This window comes from Eurosta solidaginis, chromosome 2 (genome assembly GCF_040869045.1).
Source record: "Eurosta solidaginis isolate ZX-2024a chromosome 2, ASM4086904v1, whole genome shotgun sequence".
Taxonomy (NCBI): domain Eukaryota; kingdom Metazoa; phylum Arthropoda; class Insecta; order Diptera; family Tephritidae; genus Eurosta; species Eurosta solidaginis.
Window position 1 is genome coordinate 271,177,293 of NC_090320.1, and position 27,776 is coordinate 271,205,068.

Consider the following 27,776-nt stretch of genomic DNA (forward strand, 5'->3'; position numbering starts at 1 on the left):
CCAAGGGCCTTCGGGCAGTGTCCTTATCGCTACAAGAACAATAACAACAGGCGCCCCTGTACCGAATGTCAAGCGAATCGCACTATAAATAGGATTATTTGGAATAGGAAGGCCTTGATTCTTACTTACTTACTTACTTAATTGGCGCTTAACCGTCTAAACGGTTATGGCCGTCCAACAAGGCGCGCCAGTCGCTCCTTCGCTCCGCCAACCGGCGCCAATTGGTCACACCAAGGGAGTTTAAATCGTTTTCCACCTGGTCCTTCCAACGGAGTGGGGGCCGCCCTCTACCTCTGCTTCCATAGGCGGGTTCCGATAGAAACACTTTCTTGGCCGGAGCATCATCTTTCATTCGCATAACATGGCCTAGCCAGCGCAGCCGATGCGTTTTAATTCGCTGGACTATGTTGATGTCTGCTTATAGCTCGTACAGCTCATCATTAAATCTTCTGCGGTACTCGCCATCGCCAACGCGTAGAGGTCCATAAATCTTTCGAAGAACTTTTATCTCGAACACTCCCAAAGCCGTTTCATCTGCTGTTGTCATGGTCCATGCTTCTGCCCCATATAGCAGGACGGGCACGATAAGTGACTTGTAGAGTATGATTTTCGTTCGCCGAGAGAGGACTTTACTTTTCAATTGCCTACCTAGTCCAAAGTAGCATTTATCGGCAAGATTGATTCTTCGCTGGATTTCAGTGCTGATGTTGTTGCTAGTGTTGATGCTGGTTCCCAAATAAACGAAGTCTTTTACTATTTCGAAATTATGGCTGCCAACAGTAGCGTGGTTGCCAAGGCGCATATGCGCTGACTCTTTGCTCGATGACAGCAGGTACTTCGTTTTGTCCTCATTCACCATCAAACCCATCTTTACCGCTTCTTTTTCCAGCTTGGAGTAAGCAGAACTAACAGCGCGGGTGTTTAGGCCGATGATATCAATGTCATCAGCATAAGGCCTTGATTCACTTCCCGGGAATTATGAAACTGAAGCATCCTCAAGCCCCAACTAAAGCATCCGCACACACAAAATTTTATCAAAATAGTCGTTAGGAGGTGTTCATTGACAAACACACGTACAGAGGAAATCTCTTTGTATATAAGAAAGATTAAATCTAATTAGTGCACAAATATTAGTATACGAGCCGGACCCGTGCGCATCTTGCGCAACCAATATAAAAGTATCTTATCAAATATGAACAGAAATCAGCTGTTTTATCAATCAATTATTACTTACAGCTTGCGCTGCCATCTGGCGTATGGTAGCAACTGCTGGTAATGCAGTGCAAATATTCACAATAGTGCCATAGTACAAATATATTTCTTTGTGTGCTCAAATCTTTTATTTTTAACAAATTATTTTAATAAAATAAAATTGCCCAAAGCTCGCTAATAGCCCGAATCTCCATCTTTACAACCAAAACTTTATTTATAGATTTGGATTCCAAATAAGAGCGAAAAAGGGAACCGTACATAAAGCAGCAATTAGAAATAATATGTATGATATGTACATACATGCAAAATAGACGAGCTATTTCTATTTTGTTGGTAGCTTTTTTCGACTACATAAATCCCACTCAAAGCAAGTTTGCGCGTACAACTCACAGCGAACATACACACGAACTGCATTTTCAACCTGTGACTTTTGTGTCAAATTTTTTACAATTTCACTCAATTTCGCATAGAGAGAAGTATAACTTCAAAAATATTACACTACATATATACGATAGGTATTTTTGTTTTAAGATTAAACATTAAAAAACGCATTCGATTTGAAACTAAACGTGGTATAAAGCGAGATAACACTCCTTTTAAAAAGCTTTTGAGGTCGTACAAAATGAAATTTAAATGAGATTGTATAATGTTTTATTTTATATTTTGAACATTAAGTGATAGCTCGTCACAATTAGCCCACCATTGCTTTACACTAGAACGGAGACGAGCAAAAGCCGTCACGCATTTGAGAGCTTTATTGCGCATTTGAGAGCTTTATTGCGCTTTCTTACGTACAACCTCACCCAGCCATTATCTTCATTATAGTCCAATTAAATTAAAATGTGAACGCCGATAAATCTATTGAACGAAAGTTCATGCGCTTAGTTAAAAAAAAAATAATAATCGTGCTTAAAACGATAATAGCGAAGAAGTCAAATTACAAAATTCTTAATGGTTTTGAATGTTTAAAAACAAAAATTTATGTAAATTTAATTTGTAAAAATGTTTACATAAAAAATATACATATGTTATAAACTTACGCGGCGTACCAAGAAAACGTGTACTTTGCCATCTTGTTGTTGGTACAGCGCGTTTCAAAAACGGAAGCTTTGTTGCTCGAAAGCTTGAACGAAGTGGCACAAGCGTTGTGTGAATGAAAGCTTGTTGATGAGTATCTTGAAAGCTTTCACTTAACCCACCGCTATTAACATTGCTACCGACTTGTTGTGCTTGTAGAAAATTGTTGTTTGTAACTGTAGTTTTTGTATTTTTCATATATTTGTTTATTGTGAATATCGTATTGCCTTCTGTTATGTTATGTCCTTCACCATTGTTAGTAACACCAATATTACCTTCGAATATTTTATTTCTTTTATTATTATATTCATTGCTGATCATATTTTTATTATTTTTAATGAGTAAATTACGATTACCAAATTTACGTTCAACATTTAAATCATAATTCACATACATCAACAAATCATTAGTATTATAAATGTGATTAGCAAAATTATGAATGCGTTTAGTTACAGACATAGTTTTGTTAGTTACTGTACTTCTTTTGGATTTCGTGCTTCTGTTGGTTGGTTGGTTGGTATAAGAGGGGATCGCATTGGCGTTTTCTTTAAATAAATCGTTTGTTGTTGTATTTATAGTTGTAACTTTAGTAACCTCCACCGTTGTTGGTTTGTCCGTTGCTTCATTTTAATTTTTTTTAAGTTTAACATTTTTTGTTTTTTTTTTTTTTTTTTTTGTTTAATAGAAGTAAAACAAGCATCGCAAAAACAGGAGGAAAGAAATTGTGTATGGGAGAGGAAAGGTGGAATATTATGTTTGTTTCATTTGCTGTAATAATTATATGCTTATCTGTGTCGAGGCAGAGTATGCGAAGAAACAAGAGCTAACCAAACGTTTAATTTTGTTTATTTTATTTGTTTTAATAGAGCGCAATCACAAATGAAGTGTCGCTCTTATGCAGACGATCACTAGTAAAATTCACTAACTTTAAACGATGCGAGGCATGAGGCATCAAGACTTCGCAAAATTCTATCTGGGCCAAACGAAGCCCCAAGTAGCATAAAGCTGTCTGATGGCACATGTGTATTAGACTGGGTTCGCCCCCATACAAAAAAAAAAGTTGCTAATGTCCGCCCCTAAATTTGAAGATCATGTTGAGAGGGTTTCGGAAACATTTCTTTAAATTTTTTTTTGATCCTTCGAAATACAGTCGAAACGGGTTTTTCCTTGTAACTTGGTTATTTGATGTCCGATTTTTAAAATTGATATGTCATTATTTTGGCCTTGAGAAGCTTCACATATCCGTTTAATGTCCTTTTAAGCTATGAAGTCGTTTTCAAACGATTAGGTCAGCTAACAAAATTTGACCCCCCTAATGTATGTTTTTTTCCTTATCAAACGAAAGAACTTAAAAATTCAAGAAAATGTTGCTTTGAAACCATATTACTAAAATGTTTCGTATTTATAATAAAAACAGTATGCGACAAAATCAACTTTTTTTCTGGGTATTGGACAAAACCCACTTTTTCGTAGAGATTGAGGCTTAAGTAAACAAAGTACTATCTCCGCTTTTCGAACTTAGCCTCTAAAAAATAGATATCGGCTTACGAAGTTCAAAATTCTACATTTCGAAATTTTATTTTATTTTTTTGTTAACGCGTTCAGCAATTTGAAAAAGTAAAAATGTGGGGCGTGGTCCGCTCTTTTCCCTTAGTCAGAAGTCAGAGTCTGACTGTATTCAGAAGTCAGTCTGACTTTCACCTCGTATAACAGCTGTTATACTAAATTTCTCAAAAAAAGAATGCAGCCCTTCTAATAGGGGAAAAGAGCGGACCACGCCCACAATTTTACTTTTTCCATTTGCTGAACGCGTTAACAAAAAAATAAAATAAAATTTCGAAATGTAGAATTTCGAACTTCTTAAGCCGATATCTATTTTTCGGAGGCTAAGTTCGAAAAACGGAGATAGTACTTTGTTTACTTAAGCCTCAATATCTACGAAAAAGTGGGTTGTGTCCAATACCCAGAAAAAAAGTTGATTTTGTCGCATACTGTTTTTATTATAAATACGAAACAACAGGTTTGACTCACTTATTTCCTTTGACTTCCCCTATTCATGATATTTGGCATATCTTTATTAACTTTTCAATGCAAACCCTACAATTTTTCCTCCAAAAATATCATAAGTTTCAGGTCTAAGTATAGTAAAAATCAGGTAAAATAACAGTTTCATTAAATATTGAAAGTGCTATAACTTCTTTGTTTATTATTTTAGTAATATGGCTTCAAGCAAACATTTTCTTGAATTTTTAAGTTCTTTCGTTTGATAAGGAAAAAAACATATATTAGGGGGGTCAAATTTTGTTAGCTGACCTAATCGTTTGAAAACGACTTCATAGCTTAAAAGGACATTAAACGGAAATGTGAAGCTTCTCAAGGCCAAAATAATGACATATCAATTTTAAAAATCGGACATCAAATAACCAAGTTGGTAAGGAAAAAAACATATATTGGGGGGGTCAAATTTTGTTAGCTGACCTAATCATGTGAAAACGACTTCACAGCTTAAAAGGATATTAAACGAAAATGTCAAGCTTCTCTAGGCCAAAATAATGACATATCAATTTTAAAAATCGGACGTCAAATAACCAAGTTACAACGAAAAACCCGTTTCGGCTGTATTTCGAAGGATCAAAAAAAAAAATTTTAAACAATTTTCCGAAACCCCCTCAACATAATCTTCAAATTTAGGGGCGGACATTGGCAACTTTTTTTTTCGACCCAGTCTAATGTGTATACACATCATATGTATGCAACTATGCAAATTAGCGTGGCTCTATATTATAATTTAAAAAATGTTTAAACAAGTTCTTTGGGCTTCACTAAAATTAAAAAGATGTTTAAAATAAGAATCCTACTTGGCATGTCACATTTTTCTTCAGCCCGGTAACATTTTTCATAAACCACGGCACTTATATAACTGGCGGATCCAGGGGCGAAAAAAGAAATCGAAAGTTTAAATAAAAACCCCTAAAATACAAAAAATTTGGAAAGTTTGAAAAGACTTAGCCTTTTAACGATTTGATAGTCGTAAAATGATTCGGTGATATCGTTTTTTGGTCTCGGGACAGTATCAAAATAATCTCTAAAAAATCCCTACACAGTATTTAAAATATCACGAAAGACTTGACAAAATCTGAAATAATCTCGAAACGATTCCTATAGCAATTCCGCAATAGAAACAAACAAGCCTTAAATAGTAAAGACATAATCCTTAAACTATTACGAATGCAATAAATAAATAGTCCGAAAATTGTTCATAAAAAACTCCGCAGAAACGGTTCAAGAGAGTTGCTAAACAACGCCGAAAAAAGCTCCGAAATACTTAGCTTGAAAATAATGCTTAAAATAACCTCTAAACTTTTTCGGAAATGTACTTGCCCTAAAAGCATCTTCTATATCATCCTAAAATTGACCCAAAAATATTTCGAAAACAAACTCGAAACAATTTTGAAATGATTCCTTAAACAATCCCGAAATGTTCCTTAAAACAATACTGAAGTAATCTGGAAAAAAAATCTCAATCTAACTTTAAATAGTAAAGAAATAGTGTTAAAATGAACAAAAACAAAGCCGTAACAGTCAGAAACTTGTCGTTAAAACAATTCAAAAATAGTCCAGCAATAATTCGTAAAACAATCTCGAAAAATTTCCTAAACGATCTCGAACAAAATTCAGAAAAATTCCAAAAAATAGTGGCGAAATATTCCCCAAAAATATTCGGATGTAGTGCGATATGATCCTAAAAACATTCCCGAAGCTTTAACGAAGAAGTCCAAAAACTATCCTGAATATAGCGGATACGTGATTCCGGAATTATAACAAAACTATTCCGAAAACAACCCTAGAGTAATCCAGAAAATTCCGAAATAGTGCCAATATGATCCCGAAAACAGCCCCGTATCGATGTGGAAATAGTCCCCAAATGATTCCAAAAAGGACACGTAAAGATCCCGGAATAGTTCCGAAACTATTCTGAAAAGACACAATACGTTTACAGATAATTTCAAAATTGTCTAGAAAAAGGTAGAACATGCTCCGTAAAAAGCCATTAAGATAGGCCGAATTTTATTTCAAAAGCACGATTGCCTGATACCGCAGCAACTATGGATCCCATATACAATTTTTTAGACAGGATTTGTTGTGATAAAAACTCGGCAAAGCTCTAGAAAGTGAGATACTTGTGTAAAGCTATTTTTTGTGATCTCTATCTTGATTACTGAAAAACTAGCGAATGTGGAGACTTTCATAGTACAAACTAACACTATCCTCTTTGAAATATTTTTCGCTTTCCGACAGTTTCGATTTTTTGAAATAAACCGGTTTCGGCGTTGCGCCATCTTCAGTGTACATTTTCTTACGGAAATCACCGTTTTGTCTCCAAACCAAATATGACAAGGAATGATGAAAAATCGTATTATGAGAGTGAGTCAAGAAGCAGTGCCAGGAAACCGCGCTTATTCTCCGGAAATTGACATCACAAACATCGTAGACCCGGATAAGTTACTATGGAATATGAAATTATTGGAACCGTTCAAAATCAAATATCACATCTACATCCTTTCAAGATGCCTACAAGATGGTTATGTTCCCGAAATCTGAAATACGCGTGGTGTTCATTCCTAATGCAGGGAACCTAATTAATCGGAAGCCAAGACTACAGGCCAATAAACTCCCCTCCTTTATACTTAAAAAACTGGAGAGAGTTATTGGCCTGCATATACCGTCAACGCAAATTTCTGCAAAATGGACGAAGGAAAATCAGTTGAGAGCGCCCTTCACGAGGTAGTTAGCGTCATCGAGAAATCATTGGACTGCAAAGAATACACTTTGGCAGCTTTCCTCGGCAATGAGGGTGCCTTCAGCAACGTTCAAACGGATGCCGTCTGCAGGAAACTTATACGACATGAAAACCAAGATTCTATAGTTGCATGCATCGATTCTATGCTTAGGAGTTGGGTTGCCAGTGCAACTTTAGGGGCTGGTTCACTTTACAAAACCTTACCTTAGTGCGGCGTGCCTCTTCTTTAGATACCCTTAGTTAATGAAATTCTAGAAATCATTACGGTAGAAGGAAGAAGGGTAGTCGCATATGCCGACGGCTTAGTAATTATAATCACATGTAAGTTCCTGCCCACGATTAGCAAGCTCATGGATACATCACATTGCGCATTTCGCGATGGGCAGGATAAAACGGGCAGAGGGGAAACGGAACTTGTCCTGTTCAAAAGAAAAACAAAAATCCCCTCTCTAAACTTACGGAACTAAACGGCACCACGATAAATCTCTCGTCTGAAGCCAAATATCTTGGCATGATACTCGACTCCATATTAAACTGAAAAATTAACCTTGAGGTGAGATCAAAGACAGTTCTGGCAGCATAATATACCTGCAATAGAGCTTTCGGGAGGAATTGGGCACTGTCACCGCATGTCATCCATGGCATGTACAACACAGCGATTCGACCGATACTAACGTATGAAGCTCTTGTGTGGTGGAAGGCATAGTATTGGAAAGGTTCAAAGGCATGCCTGGGTATATGAGCTGCAGTGAGTAGCGCAATTCAGGAAGGGTTAAACGTAATTTTCACTTGATGCCTCTAAAAGTGTTCGTGTAGGGATTGGCTGCGAAAGGGGCTCTACGACTAGGAGAATCCAACTTATGGAAATAAACCGAACACGGGCACGCGACGATATTAAACTGCATGACACAGGACAATTAAACAGAATCACAACCTACCTAACGTCCGACACCGACTATATCACGGCGATTTCGACTTCCAGGTGCAGAACATAAGATACCCTTCAAGGAAGGGGGAAGGCTTAGACAGCGGTATGGGCATTACAACCTAGACAGACGGCTCGAAGGCGGAAAGATATCCGGAGCTGGAATGTACTCAAATCATCTGCAGGTAAATCATTCGTACCGACTTCGTGATTAATTTAGTGTCTTTCAGGCGGAGCTCTATGCCATTGAGAGAGAGCAGTCAGACTTCCAGGGCAGTACGGTCCCAGACATCAATGTAACGATCTTTGTCGACAACCAGGCCGCCTTAAAGGCATTAGGATTCAACGTGATAAAGTCGGATATCGTGGAGAGGTCTCAAGTCCCGCTATAAGACATCGGAATGTTTCCCTTTGCTGGGTCCCAGGGCACGGCGGTATTGAAGGGAATGAATTTGCAGATTAGATGGCCAGGAAAGGTTCCGAAATGGACATATGCAAGCCGAGCAGCTCCATACGACCACCGCTGCGTTATCTCCTGAGGAACGTCGTGAAATATGAGAACAGGGCAACGGATTTGTTTCGGATCAACCGGGATGATTGCGAGGTCTCAATGTCTTTATGGCGATGTTTGAATAGAGTACTTACGGGTGTCTTCACAGATCATTGCGCTAGTGGTCTCTGACGGCGGCGCATACCAACAACCTTCCTCTGCAGAAGAAGTCAAGACGAGGAGGAAGAAGAGTCGATCCGTCAGAGAAAGCAAGTGGCTCGTTGAAGAACACGAGGAATTAATCTGATTGGACGAATGCCACTCGGCACTCACAATGGACGAAAATATCTCCGAGTGGAAGTGTGGAAAATTCACGCCGTCTTAACCTAACCTTTTCGAAACTAACGACATTGTGAATGATGACAAAGTGTGATCTCTTCTGCATAAACGTCAAAATTCCAAAGTGATTGGATCACCTGATTCGTATTTGACTATCGCTGTCTCATTCTGTATCTCTTTCTATCACCCGCTGAAGATAGGCGCCGCCATATTGAACAGCCTGTCAGGCAGTTGTCATCATTCACAATGACTAACGATGCGATATGCATATTCACTAAATTTCTTAACGAAGTTCGACATCGCTAAATTCGCGGATAGATAATTATAAAGATTTCGGTATTCAGTAACTATTTTTATCGACACTCGTTGCTAGCTGACCTAATCATGTGAAAACGACTTCATAGAGAAAAGTGCAACTTCTCAAGGTCAAAATAATGACATATCAGTTTTAAAAATCGGACGTCAAATAACAAAGTTACAACGAAAAAATCTTTTCGGCTGTATTTCGAAGGATCAAAAAAAAAATTTTTTTTTCCGAAACCCTCTCAACATAATCTTTAAACTTAGGGGCGGACATTTGCAATTTTTTGTGTATGGGGACCAACCCAGTCTACTGTACATTCACCATCGCTATTTAACAATTAGATAAATATAACGATTTTGATCAGCTATTTTCCCTACATAATAAAATAATGTTTTATTTTTTTAACGACAATAGATTTGAAGCCATTTTTCGCAAGGGAAGTATCGTTAGTTAAAATTGCTGCGACAATTTGCATCGTTAACAGCTAATGAATTCACCAACTGCTTTAGTACCGAACCAGTAGTGGAATTCACTAACTTAGAACGATGCGATTTGTCGAGATTGTAATTAACGATTTTGTCGCTTGACTTATCGATTTTACTGTTCACTAACTTAGTTTTAACGACTCGAAAAAAATGACATTTAAATTTCGTTTTAATAGTAACTGCTTTTAAAAGTTATTATTGTGCAAGTTTTTACTATTTTAACAAAAGGGAAATAAATGCGGTATTCATTTATTTTTTTTTTCTCTGTTGATATCGTCGTTATTCTTGTACCCCTTAATTGACCATCAAGTTGAGAAATAATATCATGAGCCAAGTCTGGGGTTAGTCGGTACAGCTTTCGAAACTCCGTTGCATTCAAGTGGAATGGGTTATCTACTTCTCTAAGAAGGTGTCTGTCTGTCCACTGGCGAGGGATTTAGTAATTCTTCATCTTGTGATAAAACGTGCGCCAAGTACTCAAATGCCATTTGATTTATAAAGAAAGCAGCTTTTCGGGTTTGAAAGCATTTAATTAAACTTCCGAATTTCCTTTTTAACTAAAATTGCCAGAAATATTAATTTCGAGATTTTTAACGCAGCCAATTTAATTGCCGTTTATTTAACAACACAGCTGATCACCGATAAACAAATATCGATACAAACTAGTTACTGAATAACGAAATCGTTATAGTTATCAATTCGCAAATAAAGCGATGGCAAATGTGGTTAAAAAAGTTAGTGAATTCCACTACAGTATTGATTTATAGAGCCGATGTGAAAATAATTTGTTTTAAATAAAATCTTGCAAAAAAATGTTTTGCCACAGTTTTGTTTCTTCATACACTCTGTTTAAAATAATAAATGATCAGGCCAACACCATTTTAAAAATAAATAAAATTATTTAAATTAAATTGAAATCAAATATTTTTTTTGTTTGAAAAAAAGTTTTCATTTGAAATCCCGCAACCGTAATTTTTACAAAATGCCCCATTAACTTTTTTAATTCCATTTTAGTCAAATGCTTCCAAAATATGTAAAATATAAATATATTAACTCAAATAATTTTTTTTTTAATACTAGAAAAGTATACTTGGGAATTTAGGAAAAAGAGAATGTAATAATAATTAAAAGAAGTAAGAGGTACAGGAGACACAGAAAACAATCACAAATGTGGGGTGCAAAACTCACGAGTAATAGGTTCGTTACCAACAAAATGGATCTCAAATGCTTGTTCCTCCTCTTCATTATCTGGAGATGGCACTTTCGGGCGGCAGACATAGCTACCGCTATCGGTTATACCGCGTATTTCGACGACGAAACCACGTTGTGGATCATAGCGGCCGGTGCTCTCACTGGAAAATGTCTAATAAATAGTAATACACATAGATATTTTTTTAGGGTTGATTTTAAAAAGTTCATACAAAAATATGTTAAAAGTTAACGTTGTAAACGAACTGTAAGCGTGTAAAAAAGCAAAAAACTGATGGCTGTGTATGTGTGATATGGGTGTATGCGTAAGGTCAACTAAAACCGTTAAACCATAAGATTAAAAAAAAAACTATTTTATGGATCCTGAACACAACACGTTGCATGTCCTAAAAAAGCTTCAAAATCGTACTACGTCAGAGGATGAAATGTCAAATAAAATAAAAAAGGTACATAATTAACTGCTTATTTCCTTTCGCTCACTTTAATATTCCGAATCGTGTGATTCTTAATTCCCAATTTAAATTTTCGCTGTCCCCATTCGTGCAGAAAATTCGGTATATATTTTAATACATGTTTGTTGTGGTTTTTCTTCATTTCACTTCATTATGGAATAAAAAAAAATTCCGGACGAATAGCCATTTTCTTTAATTTTTTCTTACGATTTAAAATTTCTTTCTTCGATTTGAAAATTTTTCGCATCGATTTTCTGAATTAAAATAAAATCAACTTAAATTCGGAATAAAAAGTCGTGCGGTTTTTAATTTCAAGTTTTCATTTTATTTTAATACGAAATTAAAAAAATTATGAAAAAAAAATCGAACGGTTTTTGTACGAAATTTGCGTTCATGCCGTTTTTTTAATGACCAAAAACCCAAAAGTGTTATACTATGTTCAAACAGAAAAATAAATTGAGGCAATTTCGATTTAAATTGAGTGGTGTTCATACAACTAGCTAGTTGGCTCATCTCTACAGCAACAACATACCTTTGTTCAGACTATCAAAATGTGCGTGTTGGTATTAGGCGAATGGAATGGAATGAAAACATAAAACTTAGCAATTTTTTTGTGTTGTAAGAAAATGTGTTCATTGTTTTGGTTTCATTTTGAGTTTGCCATATTCTTTTGACAATACCTACCCAATGTAATGAAAAAAAATAAAATCAGCTGATAAGATGAGCCAACCATATAGTTGAGCCATGCGTAACTGATGCTTAAATCGACTCAATAAACACACTTTACAAGGTTGCATTTGCAGTTTGAAACAATTTACTACGCAATTTTTTTTAAACTGGCAATTTATTATTACAATTTATTATATGATAAATTGCGTAATAAATTGCCCAAATGGTATAAATTGCCAATTTGGTGTGTGTTTGTACATAGTATTATGCAAGTAAAGAAATTGTGACGAACAGCAAGGTTTCAATACGCATTTACTACGTTCGTTTTTCTAAACTTATTCTGAATTTCTAAACTTATTCTGTAATGATTCAGGTAAAATACAAATTCAAAAAAAAAAAAAAACAAAAAAGTAAACCGAGGCAATACTATTTTGCCTTCAAAACTACGGTTGCGCAAAGTTATCAGTTATTCTAGTCACGTAAATCCCTGGTTATGGTAGTATAGAATTGTATTTATTTGAGTTTACATATGTACATATAATATGTGTAATATACATTGTGTAGAGTATAACGAATCTACTTGTGTGGTATTTTGTGGGATTATCAATAGTTGAGTTCCAATGAGATATCCAGCTCCGGATGACGATCAAATCCCACCGTTATTTACACATTTTTTCTCCTAATCGCCACCTAAAGTATATGCTTAAAATTAAAAACAAATTATGAAGCTAATGACTAGTATTACTAGTTCTTTAAACTATGCCACAAACGCGATATATTTTCTATATTGTAACGAATTTTGGGAAATCCTTGTTATTATACCAAATAACTCCAATATTCAGTAATGCAAAATGGTCTTTATTATACTACTTTGAGCGTACTTCACAATAACACTTATACTTCACAACATATTACGTGTTTAAATCAAACTGAATGATTAGTACTCAGCTTGCGCTGTCTTTATAATCTCTGTTGCCTCACCCGCATATTTCTCCAAAGGTCTAGACGTTTCACCTTCTAGAACTCTTGTATCTCCTGCTTGGTAATTAGTTATATGCGTGTGTATGCGTGAGTAAGAACTTCGCCTGATGATTACATGTGTTTGTGAGTATCTCTTCGTAGCCTTCTATGTATGTGTATAAATGATGATTTATGTGTTCATGTACACCAGTGTGGCTCGCTTTAACCTGGACATGTACATAAAAGTGGCTGCTTCATGTTTTCTGTTGTTGCGTGGTTATTTACTAACAGCCTAGTGATGCCAACATTATGAAATTATATGTATAGGATTTTTCACTTAAGAAAAAATAGAATACTGTTACTTGTCAAGATATGTATCAAAAGACGCGCTTTTAACATACAAAAAAGCCGATATTGAAAAGTTTACTTCTGTTGTTTAGTTTACACTTACGAGGAAAATTGTTTTGTGTAGAAAACTATAGATCGTGCGTTTATGATCACATTGAAGTTATTTTCTGATTTTTTGTGAATATTGTAGCGAATTTTAGGAAATTGTCGATAGTTCTGCGCCTTGTTTTATCAGTCGAATCACTGAACTGTCAAATAAATAGACGCAAATGTTCCGTATACATTTATTATTTAACAGCACTACTATGGTAGTAGATCTTAACAAATTTAATGTATTCGCGTCATTTAATTATAGCGTGTTAAAGTAAAACTGATTGACCATCACTTGAGCTGTGCCGCTTTTATACTCTCAGTTGCCTCTTCCACCTATTCCTACCAGGGGCTAGACTTTCCGCGAACATACTTCTCGACTAGTTTTGTGATTATTTCTCGTTTCCGTATCTCATATTAGCTTTGGCTATGCACATGTATATTTGTAGTTTATGTAAGCTCATATGCGCTCTTTATTGCTATGTACATGTGTGTGAAATGTCATTTGCGCTCTTTGTTACTGTGCATATGTGTTAGTAATGTCTGCGCTCTTTGCTGCTGTTCACATGTGTGCGTAATTCTTTTGTTTTCTCATCGGCTTACATTGCTGTTGTAGTTATGCAGAAATTATCTTCCACCGTTAAAGTGATGTATCGACGTTGTTAATATTCGCCGCAATAAATTTTGACGAGCAAAATTTTAAATTTTGTCTGCGGTTTATTTATACTGAAGTCAAAAGCGTCAGTATAAACTTCAAAACATCTAACAGACTGGGTTTTTCAAATTTTATTAAATACTTTTTTTATCGAGTGTTAAGTTTCTGATAAGGTAGTGCAGCTCACTATAGTAAACAGAAATTTTTTAGGAAAAAATTGGTAATTCCATATATTTTAGCGTGGAAGATATATCGTTTTTCTAGCATGGTTCAAAATGAATATATATAATATTGTGACGAATATTACCATCACTAAGTGATACTAGCATCACTAAACTAATACTAAGCAGCCAATCGTATGTACGTACACAAATCCATCATGATTTACCCCCATACATACAAGGCAACGGAGAGATATTCACAAACACATGTAATCATCACATATACACATGCATATGGCTACAAACTACAAAAATACATGTATAAGGCTGGTAACCAAGCATGAAGTTCATGAAATTACTAGACCTTAGGAGAAATGGGTGAACGAGGAAACCGAGAGTATAAAAGCAACGCCAGCTGAGGCATGACTATTCAGTTTTGATTTAAGCACGCTATTGGTTGTGAAGTATAAGTGTTATTGTGAAGTAGTTTCAAAGTAGTCTAATAAAGACCATTTTGCATTATTGAATATTGCAGTTATTTAGTTTAGCGATTCGAACGTTAGCAGAAGGTTTGGAATAAGCGGAATTTCCCTAAATTCGTTACAATATAATTATTTGATGGCCTTAATAGTTTGTTGTGATACTTAAAGTAAATATGAGAAACACACCCTAGTGCATATGTCTGCAATTAAAACAGATGAGCTGAGTCACCCTGTGGATCCGAAATTGACCCAGATTAATATGAGGATCACAACGTTGTTGCATTTGCATGTTAAATTTTTATCGGGACCTGGATCAGTGCTCATTGGAACTTAACCAATGTAAATTTTGTTGAATTGAGGTATTCACTACTTTGTACACATTTTCGCTAGCTTATGTACAAACATAATACTGATATATGTAGACATGTACATATGTAACTAAAACTTTAAATCGACGCCTGAGTGGAATATCATTCTATTTTGGCCGCAAGATCGGAAACGTTCTACCTCAGAACTAGGTTGAAGAATGTCCCATATCAGAATTCTCTTCATTAATTCCTTATCTCAACCAAAAATATATTTAATTTATGCTGAAATACGGCTTTCTTGAAAAAAAATTTGAGATAGAACATAATTCTAGTGTTTGCATTTGTTACTTTAGAGCAGCAGTAGCAACGAAAAATATGCTTTGCTACTGCTCCGGCTCTGAATAAGAACAGAGCATAGAACAGAGCCGTAGCATAAAAAAGTGATAGCATTTCTTAAGCTCTGCTGCGAGCTACGTAATTTTGTATATATTTTTATTCAGCCATTTGCTCTCCTCTAAAACATAATGTAGCTCGTAGCAGAGCATGAGAAATGCTATCACATTTTTATGCTACGGCTCTGCTCTGTGTTCTGTTTTGTTCAGAGCCGGAGCAATAGCAAAAAAAAAAAAAAAACTACAATATATGTAGCATTTTCCATCTGCATAACTCATTAAAATTTTGATATTTTATGTTTCAAAAGTTTGCTAAGATTAAGCGTCCTTGATACGGCAGCCCAGTGACATTCCACTAAGCAGATGAAGTTGACCAAATATGACAAAATAAATATTTTGGAATAGCTACTCTTTTGTATATATGTTTCATCAATCTACCACTATTTGTACGGTATAAAAGTTTATGTATGTACATGTAAAAATAATTGTTTAGTTAAGAAAAATCTGTGTTACACCTACGTAAGCTGACAACATAAAATTCATTTGAACTGTTTGTGTTTCCATTGCTGCTAAAGCAAGCCAAATCGGTCAAATTATCCCCTTTATGTATGATGAAGCCAATTTTTGGCTCAAATTCTATTGAATCATACACATACCCTGGTGGAAAACTTTTCACTTGTGGTGCCAGTTTTGAGGAGCACAAAACCGTTGCTCCAGCCTAAATGCAATGTAATGAGGCAAGAGAAAGTTGTATATGTGTGAGAAGTGTAAAACCATAACCAGATAAAAATGAATGATGAAACAGTACACAAATGAAGAAAACAGATGTGGGGTATTCTGGCTGAAAGTTGCCACGCCATTGCACATTTTTCTCTTAATACAAAAAATTACATTGTAAATAAAATTTGTTTTTCGAGTTTGCCATATCGCGCTGAAAATAGAGGTTAATTTCGATTTTTTCCCCCCGAAAATAAAAGTTATTACTTCCTTTATATTAGGTGGGTTGAATGTTTGACCGCTTTTCATACAAATCTTCCAATCGATGTTATAAAGTTGGTTTGGAGATTTGGAATTACGAATTAAGACAGCCAAGCAGGATTCGACATGAAGCCTTCTACGTAGAAACTTCATGCCTTCTACGTAGAAATCAGCGAAAAAGTGGAGCGCACATTACTTGGATTGGAAAGTTGGTAGGAAAGGAGATATTATTAGTGAATCGATTGCACCACTTATCGGAGTTTTTCTCCCCTTTCATTTATTGCCACCGACTTCTTAACTATGTACGAAGTTCCACGATTCTCTCCTAGTAGGAAGCAGGTTCATATGGATCTCCATGACTGCGGTGGCCTAGTCCTAGGGTAAGCGATGATCAGGATCTGCCCCCTCCCAATCCAGGGTGTTATGCGGCACCGTGCCCATTGGATAGTTTGCAGCCGGGAGGTTAATCTGGCTGTATTTTTACGGAGCCTCTCTGACACCGGGCCGTCTCAGAGAGTAGAAATGGTCATACCGCGGTAAGGGGCTCCGCCGCGGCGGTCTAGCACGGCTGACAGGGGTCCCACGATCTGGTCACACTGAGCCAAAGGAGAAAGGAGCCATAAACAAGACATCATCCGGGGGTACGACAGCGAGGGCAAATACGGGTCGGACCCCTTCTCAAAAAGAGTACCACAGGGGATCGTTCCACAGGAACAAAAGAAGAGCTACAAAAGTCCTGTCAAGGTATGAGGGCGTTCCTCTGGAAACGCTGTCAGAGAACGCCAGGAATTCCGTGGAAAGGGCACGAGCTCTGCTGCTGAATTTTCGGGGTTCTCTGCCAATAAAAGTAGAAAGCGCAACCCCTTATAAGCGTCAAAGGTCCGACGAGGACATCAAATCCCCGCCGAAAAGGCACCCCGCGGTAGCCAAACCCTTTACCGAGGTAGCCAAGTGCCGGATCCTTATAGGAATCCTGGACCGAGGGAATGACCGTGGTGCAATCCCTAAAGACCAGTGGCCGTACGTCCGGACTGAAATTGGTAACGCCGTTCTCGACGTGCTGATGGAGTCTCCGGGTAGTCCGCCGCGACGTTCTGACGCAGGATGGTACCAGGGCCAGATCAAGGTTCTCGCTTGCGAAGACGCAAGGTCTGTTGCGCTGTACACGGCAGCAGCCGCAAAGCTGGGACAAGTCTATCCCTGGGCGATTATTGAGGTCGTCAACTGGAAGGACATTCTGGCTCGGCCATGGGCTAGGGCATGGGTTCCAGCAGTTCCAGAAGAACCTGAGAGAATTCTCAGGATGATGCAGCTAATGAACCCAGCTCTCCCAACGCAGGACTGGAGTGTCATTCAGGTCGAGAACGCTGTAGGACCTAGGAGACAGGTCGTTTTGGCCCTGAATAAGGAAGCTCTCGAGCCCCTTAGACAGAGCAAAGGAAGAGTGTTTTACGGCCTCGACGTGGTCGTAATTCATGTATACCGTGGCGACGCACAGCGTGCAGTCCTTTCGAGTGCCTCTTTGGACACGGACATTGAGGCACCCGAAGCGGAAGCGGAGATCTTCGACGCCGAAAGCCTGGTTTCCGCCACGTCAAATTGGGCAGGGGCGCTGTGCAATTTGTCGATGGAGAATCCTCTGCTGGATAGCGACGGTGAGGATCACAACGTCACGGTGATGGAGGCAGTCTGAGCAAGCTCATGCTGAGGTTGTCCAGATAAACCTGCACAAATGTAAGGCAGCCTCGGCTGCCCTTATCAGTTGCCTTTCGAAAGGCGACGTCGACGTGGTCCTTATCCAAGAACCCTGGGCGAATAACTCAAGGATTTTCTGATTGGGGGCCATTGGGTTTAAGCTCATCCGAGCTGCAGATGAAGGTAAAGTTAGAACCTGTATTTTAGTAAAGTCTGAGCTAAACATCCTTCTCTTACCTAACTATAGCAATGGTGACGTTACAGCGGCCAGCTTGGCAAGCGGGGGCACCCAATTAACGCTAGCCTCCGTGTATATGCCGTACGACGCAGAGGAACCTCCTCCGAAAAAGATGGTAAAAGATCTGGTGACCGACTTGAGCAAAGGTCATCTGCTCATCGGGACAGACGCAAACGCCCACCACGTACAGTGGGGAAGTTCCGACATAAACAACGTGGTGAGTCACTTTTTGATTACCTTTTAACAACCAACCTGGTAGTTTGCAATGTAGGTAATGAACCAACTTTTATTACTAAAAACCGTAAAGAGGTTATTGACCTCACTATTTGTAGCGAAAGCTTTTATGGGTGGGTTAAAAAATGGCGTGTTCTTGAGGAACATTCCTTCTCAGACCACCGGTATATTGAAGTAATGTTAGAGTTCTTCGTCGATCAGCCCATTGCGAGACGTAACCCACGTATTACAAACTGCGAACTACATAATGAGCTGTTAGCAAGAGAACTATCAGCACTGCCCTCACAAAGCCCCTAATCAACGGAGGAGCTAGAGGGACCTTCAAATCGGCATTCTCAAATGCCTTAGAACAGGCTTGTCCAATGCTACGCGGTAAGCGTGAATCCACTGGTGGCCCCATGATCTGGACTTACTTCGTAAATCCTGTAGAGAACAGTTTAACAAAGCCAAATTTCTTGATGATGGGTCACAATGGTTAGAATACAAGGGCAAACTAAGGACCTACAAAAAAGTCCTGAGACAAGCGAAGAGAACTTCGTGGAGAAATTTCTACACTGGAGTCGAAAGTGTAGCTGACACATCAAGGCTACGGTGCGTGCTTTCTAAGACGCAAACAGCTATTAGCTTTCTGCGGAGACCAAATGGTACCTGGACCAGCACAGAAGGGGAACCCTAGAGCTGCTCCTGTACACACATTTCCCGGGAAACATGACCAACGCACCGGAAGTACCTGCAGAAAACCAAGCTGTGAATATACCCATCACTGAGGAGAGGGTTAGGTGGGCAGTTAAAAGTTTTAAACCTTTTAAGGCTGCTGGACCAGACGGGATTGTTCCCGCTCAACTTATCTACTCTTTGGAGTTATCAGCCAACTGTCTGCGGCACATACATACCGCTTGTTTGGCTCTAAACTATATTCCGTATGCATGGAGGAGCGCCACGGTCATATTCATTCCTAAGGCAGACAAAGCCTCTCACTACGAGCCGAAGGAGTACAGACTTGTCAGTCTTTCATCCTTCTTCATCCTTCGTACTCAAGACCCTAGAGAGAATAATTAACGACTTTCTCACTACCAACATTGATAGGAACCTCATTTCGGGCTAACAACACGCGAACACCAAAGGGAAATCTGCGGAGACTGCGCTACACGGCCTAGTATCTACTATCGAAACATCATTGTTCGAAAAGGATTATTGTCTGGTGGCCTTCCTAGACATTGAAGGAGCATTCAACAATATAAGTCTAGACGCCGTTAACAATGCTTTAACTGGTCTGGATGTAAATAGACCCCTAGTGGGACTGATTGATCAACTGCTCAGGGGAAGGAAAGTGCTTTCCCCACTGGGGAAGGTTGATATAACACGATTTGTCGCAAGGGGCACGTCCCAGAGTGGTGTCCTTTCCCCTTTACTATGGAACCTTGCGGGAAACTCGCTATTAACGGATACCAGTTGGGGGAGCGGGAAGGTTGTGGCATATGCTGATGACCTAGCGATTGCCTACAGAGGCAAGTTCCCTCAAACTTTATGCGACTTGATGGAGGTAGCATTGCGAGAGGTTTCCCTATGGACTCCCGATGTGAACTCAGCGTCAATTCCGATAAAGTGGAGCTTGTCTTATATACAAACGATATAAAATACCATCGTTAAACCTACCAGAACTAAATGGGGTGCGCCTAATCCTGGCAGATAAGGCCAAATTTCTAGGCGTAGTTTTAGACAAAAAGCTGAACTGGAAAGACAACGTCATTCAGCGTCAAAAGAAGGCGTACATTGCATTATATACATGTAAAAGAGCCATTTGGCAAAAACTGGACACTCACCTCCAACATATCCAGATGGATTTATACCGCGATTATCCGATCTATACTGCTGTATGGGATAGTCGTATTGTGGCCAGCCTTGAGCAAGGCGTTAAACCTAAACTTGTTGAGTAAAGTCCACAGATCCAGCATGATAAGCATAAGTGGGGCTCTAAGAACAACGCCTAGCGAAGCTCTTCAGGTCATTCTTGACATCATACCATTGGATCTAGCTGGTTCTCGAGCGGCGGCAACGTCAGCCCTGCGTCTAAGAGAGTTGTCGTGTTGGAACCACAAGACCACGGGACACTCAAGAATACTAAACAAATACCATTTTCTCCCTCCTAGCACGGATCGCTGTGCGACCATAACAGTTGCGGAAACCAACTTTAAGATAAACATCCCCAGCAGGGATGACTGGACGGAGTCGGATAGGTGCCTTGCTACTGACAGCAGCATTTCCATATACACGGACGGCTCCAAGCTAAACGGTAGAGTTGGAGGTGGAGTATACTCAAGGGACCTTGAACTCCAGCTCTCCTTCAGACAACCCGACCACTGCAGTGTATTCCAGGCAGAAGTTGCAGCCATAATGGAAGCCGCAGCTAGGATAGGGACACACACCATCGGCAAAGAAATGTTTACTTTCAGCGACAGCCAAGCTGCCATAAAATCTCTTGGCTCCCACTCGTTCAATTCTGAACTAGCACTAAACTGTCGCCGATCTCTTCATGAGATGGATCAACAGAACCGTGTACACCTCACATGGGTCCCTGGACATACGGACATCGAGAGAAACTGCATTGCATATGAACTCGCAAGGCAGGGTACAACCAGGCAGGTTCTTCCTGGCCAAGAACGCGAGGTATGCCCCTGTCCACATGTAAGCTAATGCTAAAAGAGCACATCCACCGTCAAGCCGACGAAAGATGGGTACAAACACCGGGGTGTCGAACATCGAAGGAAACCTGGCCTAAAAGATTCCAACACGTGTACAACCTAAAAAGGGATACAATTTCCACACTTGTAAAACATGCACTAACTGGTCATTGCCTCATAGGTAGGCATGCAGAAAGGTTAGGAGAGCCTTATCGTCGATGCTGTAGAAGTTGTAAAGAGGATGAGGAGGAGGAAACGGTGGTTTACCTCATTTGCAACAGCCCAGCACTAAGCGGAGCACGGTAGCGCTTTCTGGGTGCTCCATTCCTTGATAATCTGAGCCAGGTTGTGGAGCATGACGTCAAGGACCTGGTAGCTTTCATCAGGTCCTCAAAATGGTTCGAAGAGGAAAGGTAATGGTGTATTTTCGGTATCACAACGGGCCTAATACTACTGGCCTAAGTGTGCCTTCGGGAAGCCACCTCAACCTAACCTAACCTGAACCTTCGAGGCTCAGGAAATTTCTTTCAAGGAATTCGGACAACGCTTAATGTTAGGTGGACGATAGGTAGATGAGAGTCCTTTAAGGTGCTGGATAACAATCGTGCTTCTGATGTCCCGGTTTCGCAGAATCCTCTCCACGCAGCACTGGTGGTTGTTAGGCCTGCTGGAATGCGTGTCAACTCCCTACGAGAAAGCTAACTTGAGTGGGAAATAAATGTCCCGAACGTGCCCGAATGACATTTTTTGGCTGCAACTGCAAAATTCTTTGGGGATTTAAAAAGGTGTAAATTGGAATGGCTGGCCATTCGAGCATAAGGAATTTGCTCTGGGTGCCTTTCTACACAACGAGCTGCATTTTACAACGTCCTGCCTGAGGCTATCAAAGAAATTCAATAACAAACTGTTTTTCCTACATGACTATCGAATAGTGCCAGCAACAGGTGAGCAGGGCGGTGTTCTATGCACATATCTACTCAACTCTTGTGATAGTGGTATTAAACGAGTTTCTGGTAGAACTGAACGCCAGCGGCTACCGAGTGATTGTCTAGGCGGATTACCTGACAATTTTGAGGGATAAATTTCCGGACACACTGCGCAATGTGTTGTACTGCTATCTGAATATGGTGACTAGGTGGGCTGAATGATTTAGCCAGTCCACAATCCCAACAAAATGGAACTAGTTCTTCTTACGAGAAGCTACCCTGTTACCCGCTTTCAGGACTCACTCGATTAGGATAGTATCGCTGTTACTTTCTGATAGAGTTGAATATATAGGCATTATTTTGAATAGAAAACTATTAGTTAGTGAGGCTCATTGTAGGAGATAAGGTTAGAAATACCTCTATTGCTTGGTACTGCTGCAGGGAGGGGGTAAGCTGCTTATAAGATGGAAATCAAGTCGGTTCTGTCCCATGGGGTGAATAGAGAACTACGAGCATTGCTAAAATGTTAGTGTCGGCGCAACAGAGAGTGTTCTTTGGTATCAGCGACGCTTTCAGAACAAATCTCACCTCGGCATTGAAAGTCATACTGAAGATACGTCCGTGGATATTGCCAGTAAGGCTGTAGCTGAAGTCCCGAAGTTGAGCCGGAGTTCGATAAAGTCGTAAGCTCAAGCTGCCCGATTATCGTAACGCCTTCCAAGCGGAAGTTGCCACAATTGAGGATGCAGTGGACGAAATACTGTCTAGTGCAACTTCGATTAAAGAATTTAACATCTTATCGGACAACAAAGACAGTAAGCTTCACTATGGTTCCATCGAGGTTGGTCTGGGAACATCTGAACTGGCTTGCTATTAAATAGAAATAAATACAATGTGCGATATACGTTTGAAGAGATTTAGGGCGGGCTTCTTTTTCACTTTGCCTCGTGCTTCTTTTTGAATTTTTCCTACAGTTTGGCGGGACGGGACATACATACATGGCAGAAAAATGCTCACTACCGAGGGGCGACCGCGGTTAGGAAACTGTTATTCTAATTGAAAAAAACTCGTTTCTAAATTTTTAATGTTGCTTTGCATGGGATTTGAACTCAGCATCCTCGGTGTGGTAGGCGGAGCACACTACCACCACAACATGGCTTGCGATTTTCAGATTGGGATAATATGGGTTCCGGGGCAGAGTAAATGACAAGCAACTGTCATGCAGATCTCTTAACGCGAAAAGGTAGCGTTAAACCGGATGTAAATTTCTGTAGGGGATAAGTTTCCCTGGCCACTTGTAATGTACGCTTGTACAGATGGGCATGAAGTCTGCTAAGAAAACGCTAGGCAGATCCCTCCTCTTGTAGAATAGCGAAATCTTTCTAACCGGAAGTCGGTGACAGGCGGTTAGCCGACGTCACAAGGAAACTTGTCATGTTGAAATTTAACAAAAAATATGTAAACACGAGTGTATAACAACAACGCAACTAAATCAGCTGATATTTATGTTGACGGCGGTAATTGTTGCTAGGTAACCATAGTGCTACTTTTTTCTCAAACACAAACCAATGTGGCTACGACCCATATTGCGATATCTTGTACTCATTGTTTCATGCGTGTTGCTTGACTGTCAAGCTTCTGCCAGAACTAGACGAATAACTCGCCTCCAGAGGATTTACACAAGGTAGAGATCAGTCATATTTGAAAATACACCATCGCTACGAAGCGATTCTCTATGTAGTTCAAGCATCACCGTTATTTTATGCAATATCACACCGGACCTTCGTGTAATCTAAGACGGAGAAGCTGTGGTGGCTACCAATCAACATAACCTAACTTAAGTTAAAAGAAAAATGTGCGGATAATGTTGGTAATATTTAGAGAATATCCAATGCTATGATAGTTGAGAGTGAGAATTTTAAAAAGTGTAGGTGATGCAAAGTGTTATATATTAAAAAAAAGAAGTGCAAGAAAGCGGAATAAATATTCCTTAAAATACATACTTCACCATGAGGTGTGGTGAGTAAGACTTCCAAATGTGGCATAGTTGGCTTGCATGGTATCACAGTATCCTGATATTGAAATGCAGTTATAATGGGTATTTCAGTTTGCGCCAAAAGATTAATCGGATCTATAAAAAGATAATAATATTTTGTTAATTATTTTCAAACTCTTTTTTTTTTTACCACATAACTCACCATTAACGTACACATATATGGATGATGCTTTATTATTATTCACCAACTCTACCAGCTCCTCATCCGGCATATATTCCACATTTTTACTAACGCTAGATTGTTTTATACAATAATAATTGCCCACATTCAAATATGTTATATCCAATAGATATAGCATACTGCCAATTGGGCGTTGCGGATCGCCAGTATCAAATGTTTTCACTTCATGTGTTGGTGAATTGGGTGCAACTTTCCATATCAATGGTTCATTGGCTTCACAACGTATTGTATAATTGGTATTCAGTTCGAGTGTTACATATTCCATTAATGGTGTAATTAACGGTGCACCATATTCGACTGCATAATTTCGACGAAAATCACCATCATCATTAGCATTAGGAGGAGTTGGCGTAGGGTTTGGCGCTGGATATGTAAAAGAATGTAAAAAATCAAATAAATTTAATAATAAATGTTTAAATTACATAAAACTAATAAGATACGGTCATGAGGTGTTTGCACTTTAAATTTACAACACCTGCGAAACTTAGGCCCGGGCTTTCAGTGCGAGCTGAAACTCCAGTTAAAGTTGACCGGAGTATAACCCTGCCCCTTCGGCCGCTTAAGCTGAAATTTGATGTTATCGAACAAAGTTGCACTGGAGTTTAAACTCGCACTGAAAACCCAGCCTTAATGTTTGTTGATTTCCTAAATAACTATGCTTAGGGGTGGTCTGGATTTTAATGACAAATTTAACGAGCAATATTTGTCTGATTAAATACTGGTACATTTTTATACCCAGCTGTACTTAAGCACAGCGTATTGTGACGAATATTAGCATCACTAAGCTGATACTAAATAAATAATCACGCAACAATGAAAAAACATGAAGCAGCCACTCGTATATACATGAACACATCAATCATCATTTACACACATATATAAAGGCAACGAAGAGATAGGTTAGGTTAGGTTAGTTTAGGTTGAACTGGCCGGTCCATGAGGACCTCACATACACTGATTGAGTCCGTAGAGTTACAAGAAGTTTGTTTTAATGACCAAACTGAAAAATCCTATCAAAAACCAGGACCTATGTTATAAAACAACTCCGTCCTCTTGGCAAATACTAGAAGCTTCCTAGGACTTAAGCCACTTACTGCTTCTAGATCTGACAGCTGTATTACTCCTAATAGCTTGAGCCTTAGCCTGCCAAGCGCAGGGCACGAGCACAGAACGTGCTCGATCGTTTCCTCCTCCAACCCGCACTACCTACATCTGCTATCACTGACCAGGCCTAATTTAAAGGCATTTGACGCCAGAAGGCAATGCCCAGTCAGAATACCCGTCATGAGTCTACAGTCCTCTCTTTTTAACGATAGAAGCAACTTTGTTAGTCTAAGGTTGTAACACCTACACCGCTTGAACCCACGCCTTTCCCACTTGGTCGATCATGTGCACCTCTCGCCTTCGCTTAATCTCGCCCAGTCTAATTGGGACGTCTACGGAGCAAGCTTCAAGGGATGCGCCCTTTTTAGCTAGTTCTCCCGCTTTTTCCCTCCCAACTATTCCCATATGCTCTGGGACCCAATATAGATGAATGCTTCTCCCTATCCCGATTCTCTCCAGAGACTGCTTACACCCTAACACGCATTTAGATGCTGTGCTATGGGAGATTATTGCCTTAATTGCTGCTTGACTGTCAATATAAAAGTTAACACGGTTGCAGCCTAACCTATTATCTTCCAGAGTACTTGGTTACGGCTAATATTTCCGCTTGGAAAACGCTACAGTAATCCGGCAGCCTGTAGGATCTGCTTATTTCCGGATCAGCACAGTATACCGCAGACCCTACCCCTTCCACTACTTTGGACACATGTATCGCCTCGTCCGCCTTTTGCGCACCCTTGCGCCAACCGTCCACCTCTATTGTGGCCTTAAGATCTCCCTCGAAGTGCAGATAGGGAATTATGTAGTCTGTTCGTCTTGTGATTGATGACGCTATACTACTATGGCCATATGGTCGGCGCTCAAGCTGCCCCGAGGCACCGAGCCTGGTTACAAATGTTAATGCTATGTTCTTTGCTACCAGGTCTACAGGTGGAATGTGCAGAATGGCATACAGGGCAGCCGTCGGGGTTGTTTTCAGGGCTCTTGCATTGACTTTCAACCCGACATTAGATGCCTAGGTATGAATATCCCGAAGCGCCCGATCCATCATAGAACTAATCGTTGGAAGGCATTTTCCACTTATGACAATTGCAACGTCATCTGCGTAAGCCGTAAGTTTTACGGGTTCCTCATCGAATCGCCTGAGCAGTTGGTTGATGACTAGCGTCCAATTAACAGCGCAATTTAACATGTAGCCGATCCATCTGGTTAAGGCTGGATGTACTTTAATGTAATTAAGAACGAAGAGATAACTCACACACAGATGTAGTCATCAGCCAAAGTTGTTACTTACACATACACACGCATATATGTAGCTCAATTACCAAGTAAGAGATATAGCAGTTATAGAAGGCGAAACGTCTAGACTTTAGTAGAAATATGCGAATGAAGCAACGGAGACTATAAAAGCAGCGCAAGCTGAGTAATCAGTAATCAGTTTGATTTAAATACGCTATTAGTTGTGAAGTGAAGTATAATTGTGAAGTACTCCCAAAGTAATCTAAATAAAGACTAGCTTGCAATACTGAACATTGGAGTGATTTATTCAACAGTGTAGCGATTCGAACGTAAGCAGAAGTTTTCAAATAAGCGGAATTTCCCCGAATTCGTTACAGTATTATAACTTTGAATGGATAGCGGTTGGTTGTACAGGTATAAAGGAATCGAGATAGGTATAGACTTCCATATATCAAAAACATCAGTATCGAAAAAAAATTTGATTGAGCCTGAGCAGTTGGTTGATGACCAGCGTCCACAGCAGAGGTGATAGCTACCCTCCCTGCGGCGTGCCCCTGTCCACTGATTTCGTGATCTCGTACGATCCCCATTGTGATGTAATCTTCCTGCAATTTAACATGCAGCCGATCCATCTGGTTAAGGCTGGATGTACTTTAATGTAAAGAACGAAGGGATAACTCACACACAGATGTAGTCATCAGCGAAGTTGTTACTCACACATACACACGCATATATGTAGCTCAATTACCAAGTAAGAGATATAGCAGTTATAGAAGGCGAAACGTTTAGACTTTAGTAGAAATATGCGAATGAAGCAACGGAGAGTATAAAAGCAGCGCAAGTTGAGTAATCTGTAATCAGTTTGATTTAAACACGCTATTAGTTGTGAAGTGAAGTATAATTGTGAAGTACTCCCAAAGTAATCTAAATAAATACTAGCTTACAATACTGAACAATGGAGTGATTTATTCAACAGTGTAGCGACTCGAACGTTAGCAGAAGGTTTCAAATAAGCGGAATTTCCCCGAATTCGTTACAGTATTATAACTTTGATTGGATAGCGGTTGGTTGTACGGGTATGAAGG

At 39.3% G+C, this 27,776-nt stretch overlaps 1 protein-coding gene across 24 annotated transcripts in view; it reads right to left on the reverse strand.

Moving 5' to 3' along the window:
* The window catches only part of Pvr (PDGF- and VEGF-receptor related), a 372,948-nt gene that overhangs the window by 68,170 nt on the left and 277,002 nt on the right, over positions 1 to 27,776 (reverse strand). For 19 of the 24 annotated variants that reach the window (XM_067768038.1, XM_067768034.1, XM_067768040.1 and 16 more), the window contains 4 exons: positions 24,310 to 24,711; positions 24,115 to 24,242; positions 10,822 to 10,996; positions 2,253 to 2,564 (listed from right to left, as the gene is read on the reverse strand). In XM_067768038.1, coding sequence (XP_067624139.1) covers positions 2,253 to 2,564; positions 10,822 to 10,996; positions 24,115 to 24,242; positions 24,310 to 24,711 — 1,017 coding nt within the window. Of the gene's footprint in view, positions 1 to 2,252; positions 2,565 to 10,821; positions 10,997 to 15,878; positions 16,078 to 24,114; positions 24,243 to 24,309; positions 24,712 to 27,776 lie in introns of all 24 variants that reach the window. The other 5 variants (XM_067768050.1, XM_067768049.1, XM_067768055.1 and 2 more) reach the window with 5 other exon arrangements.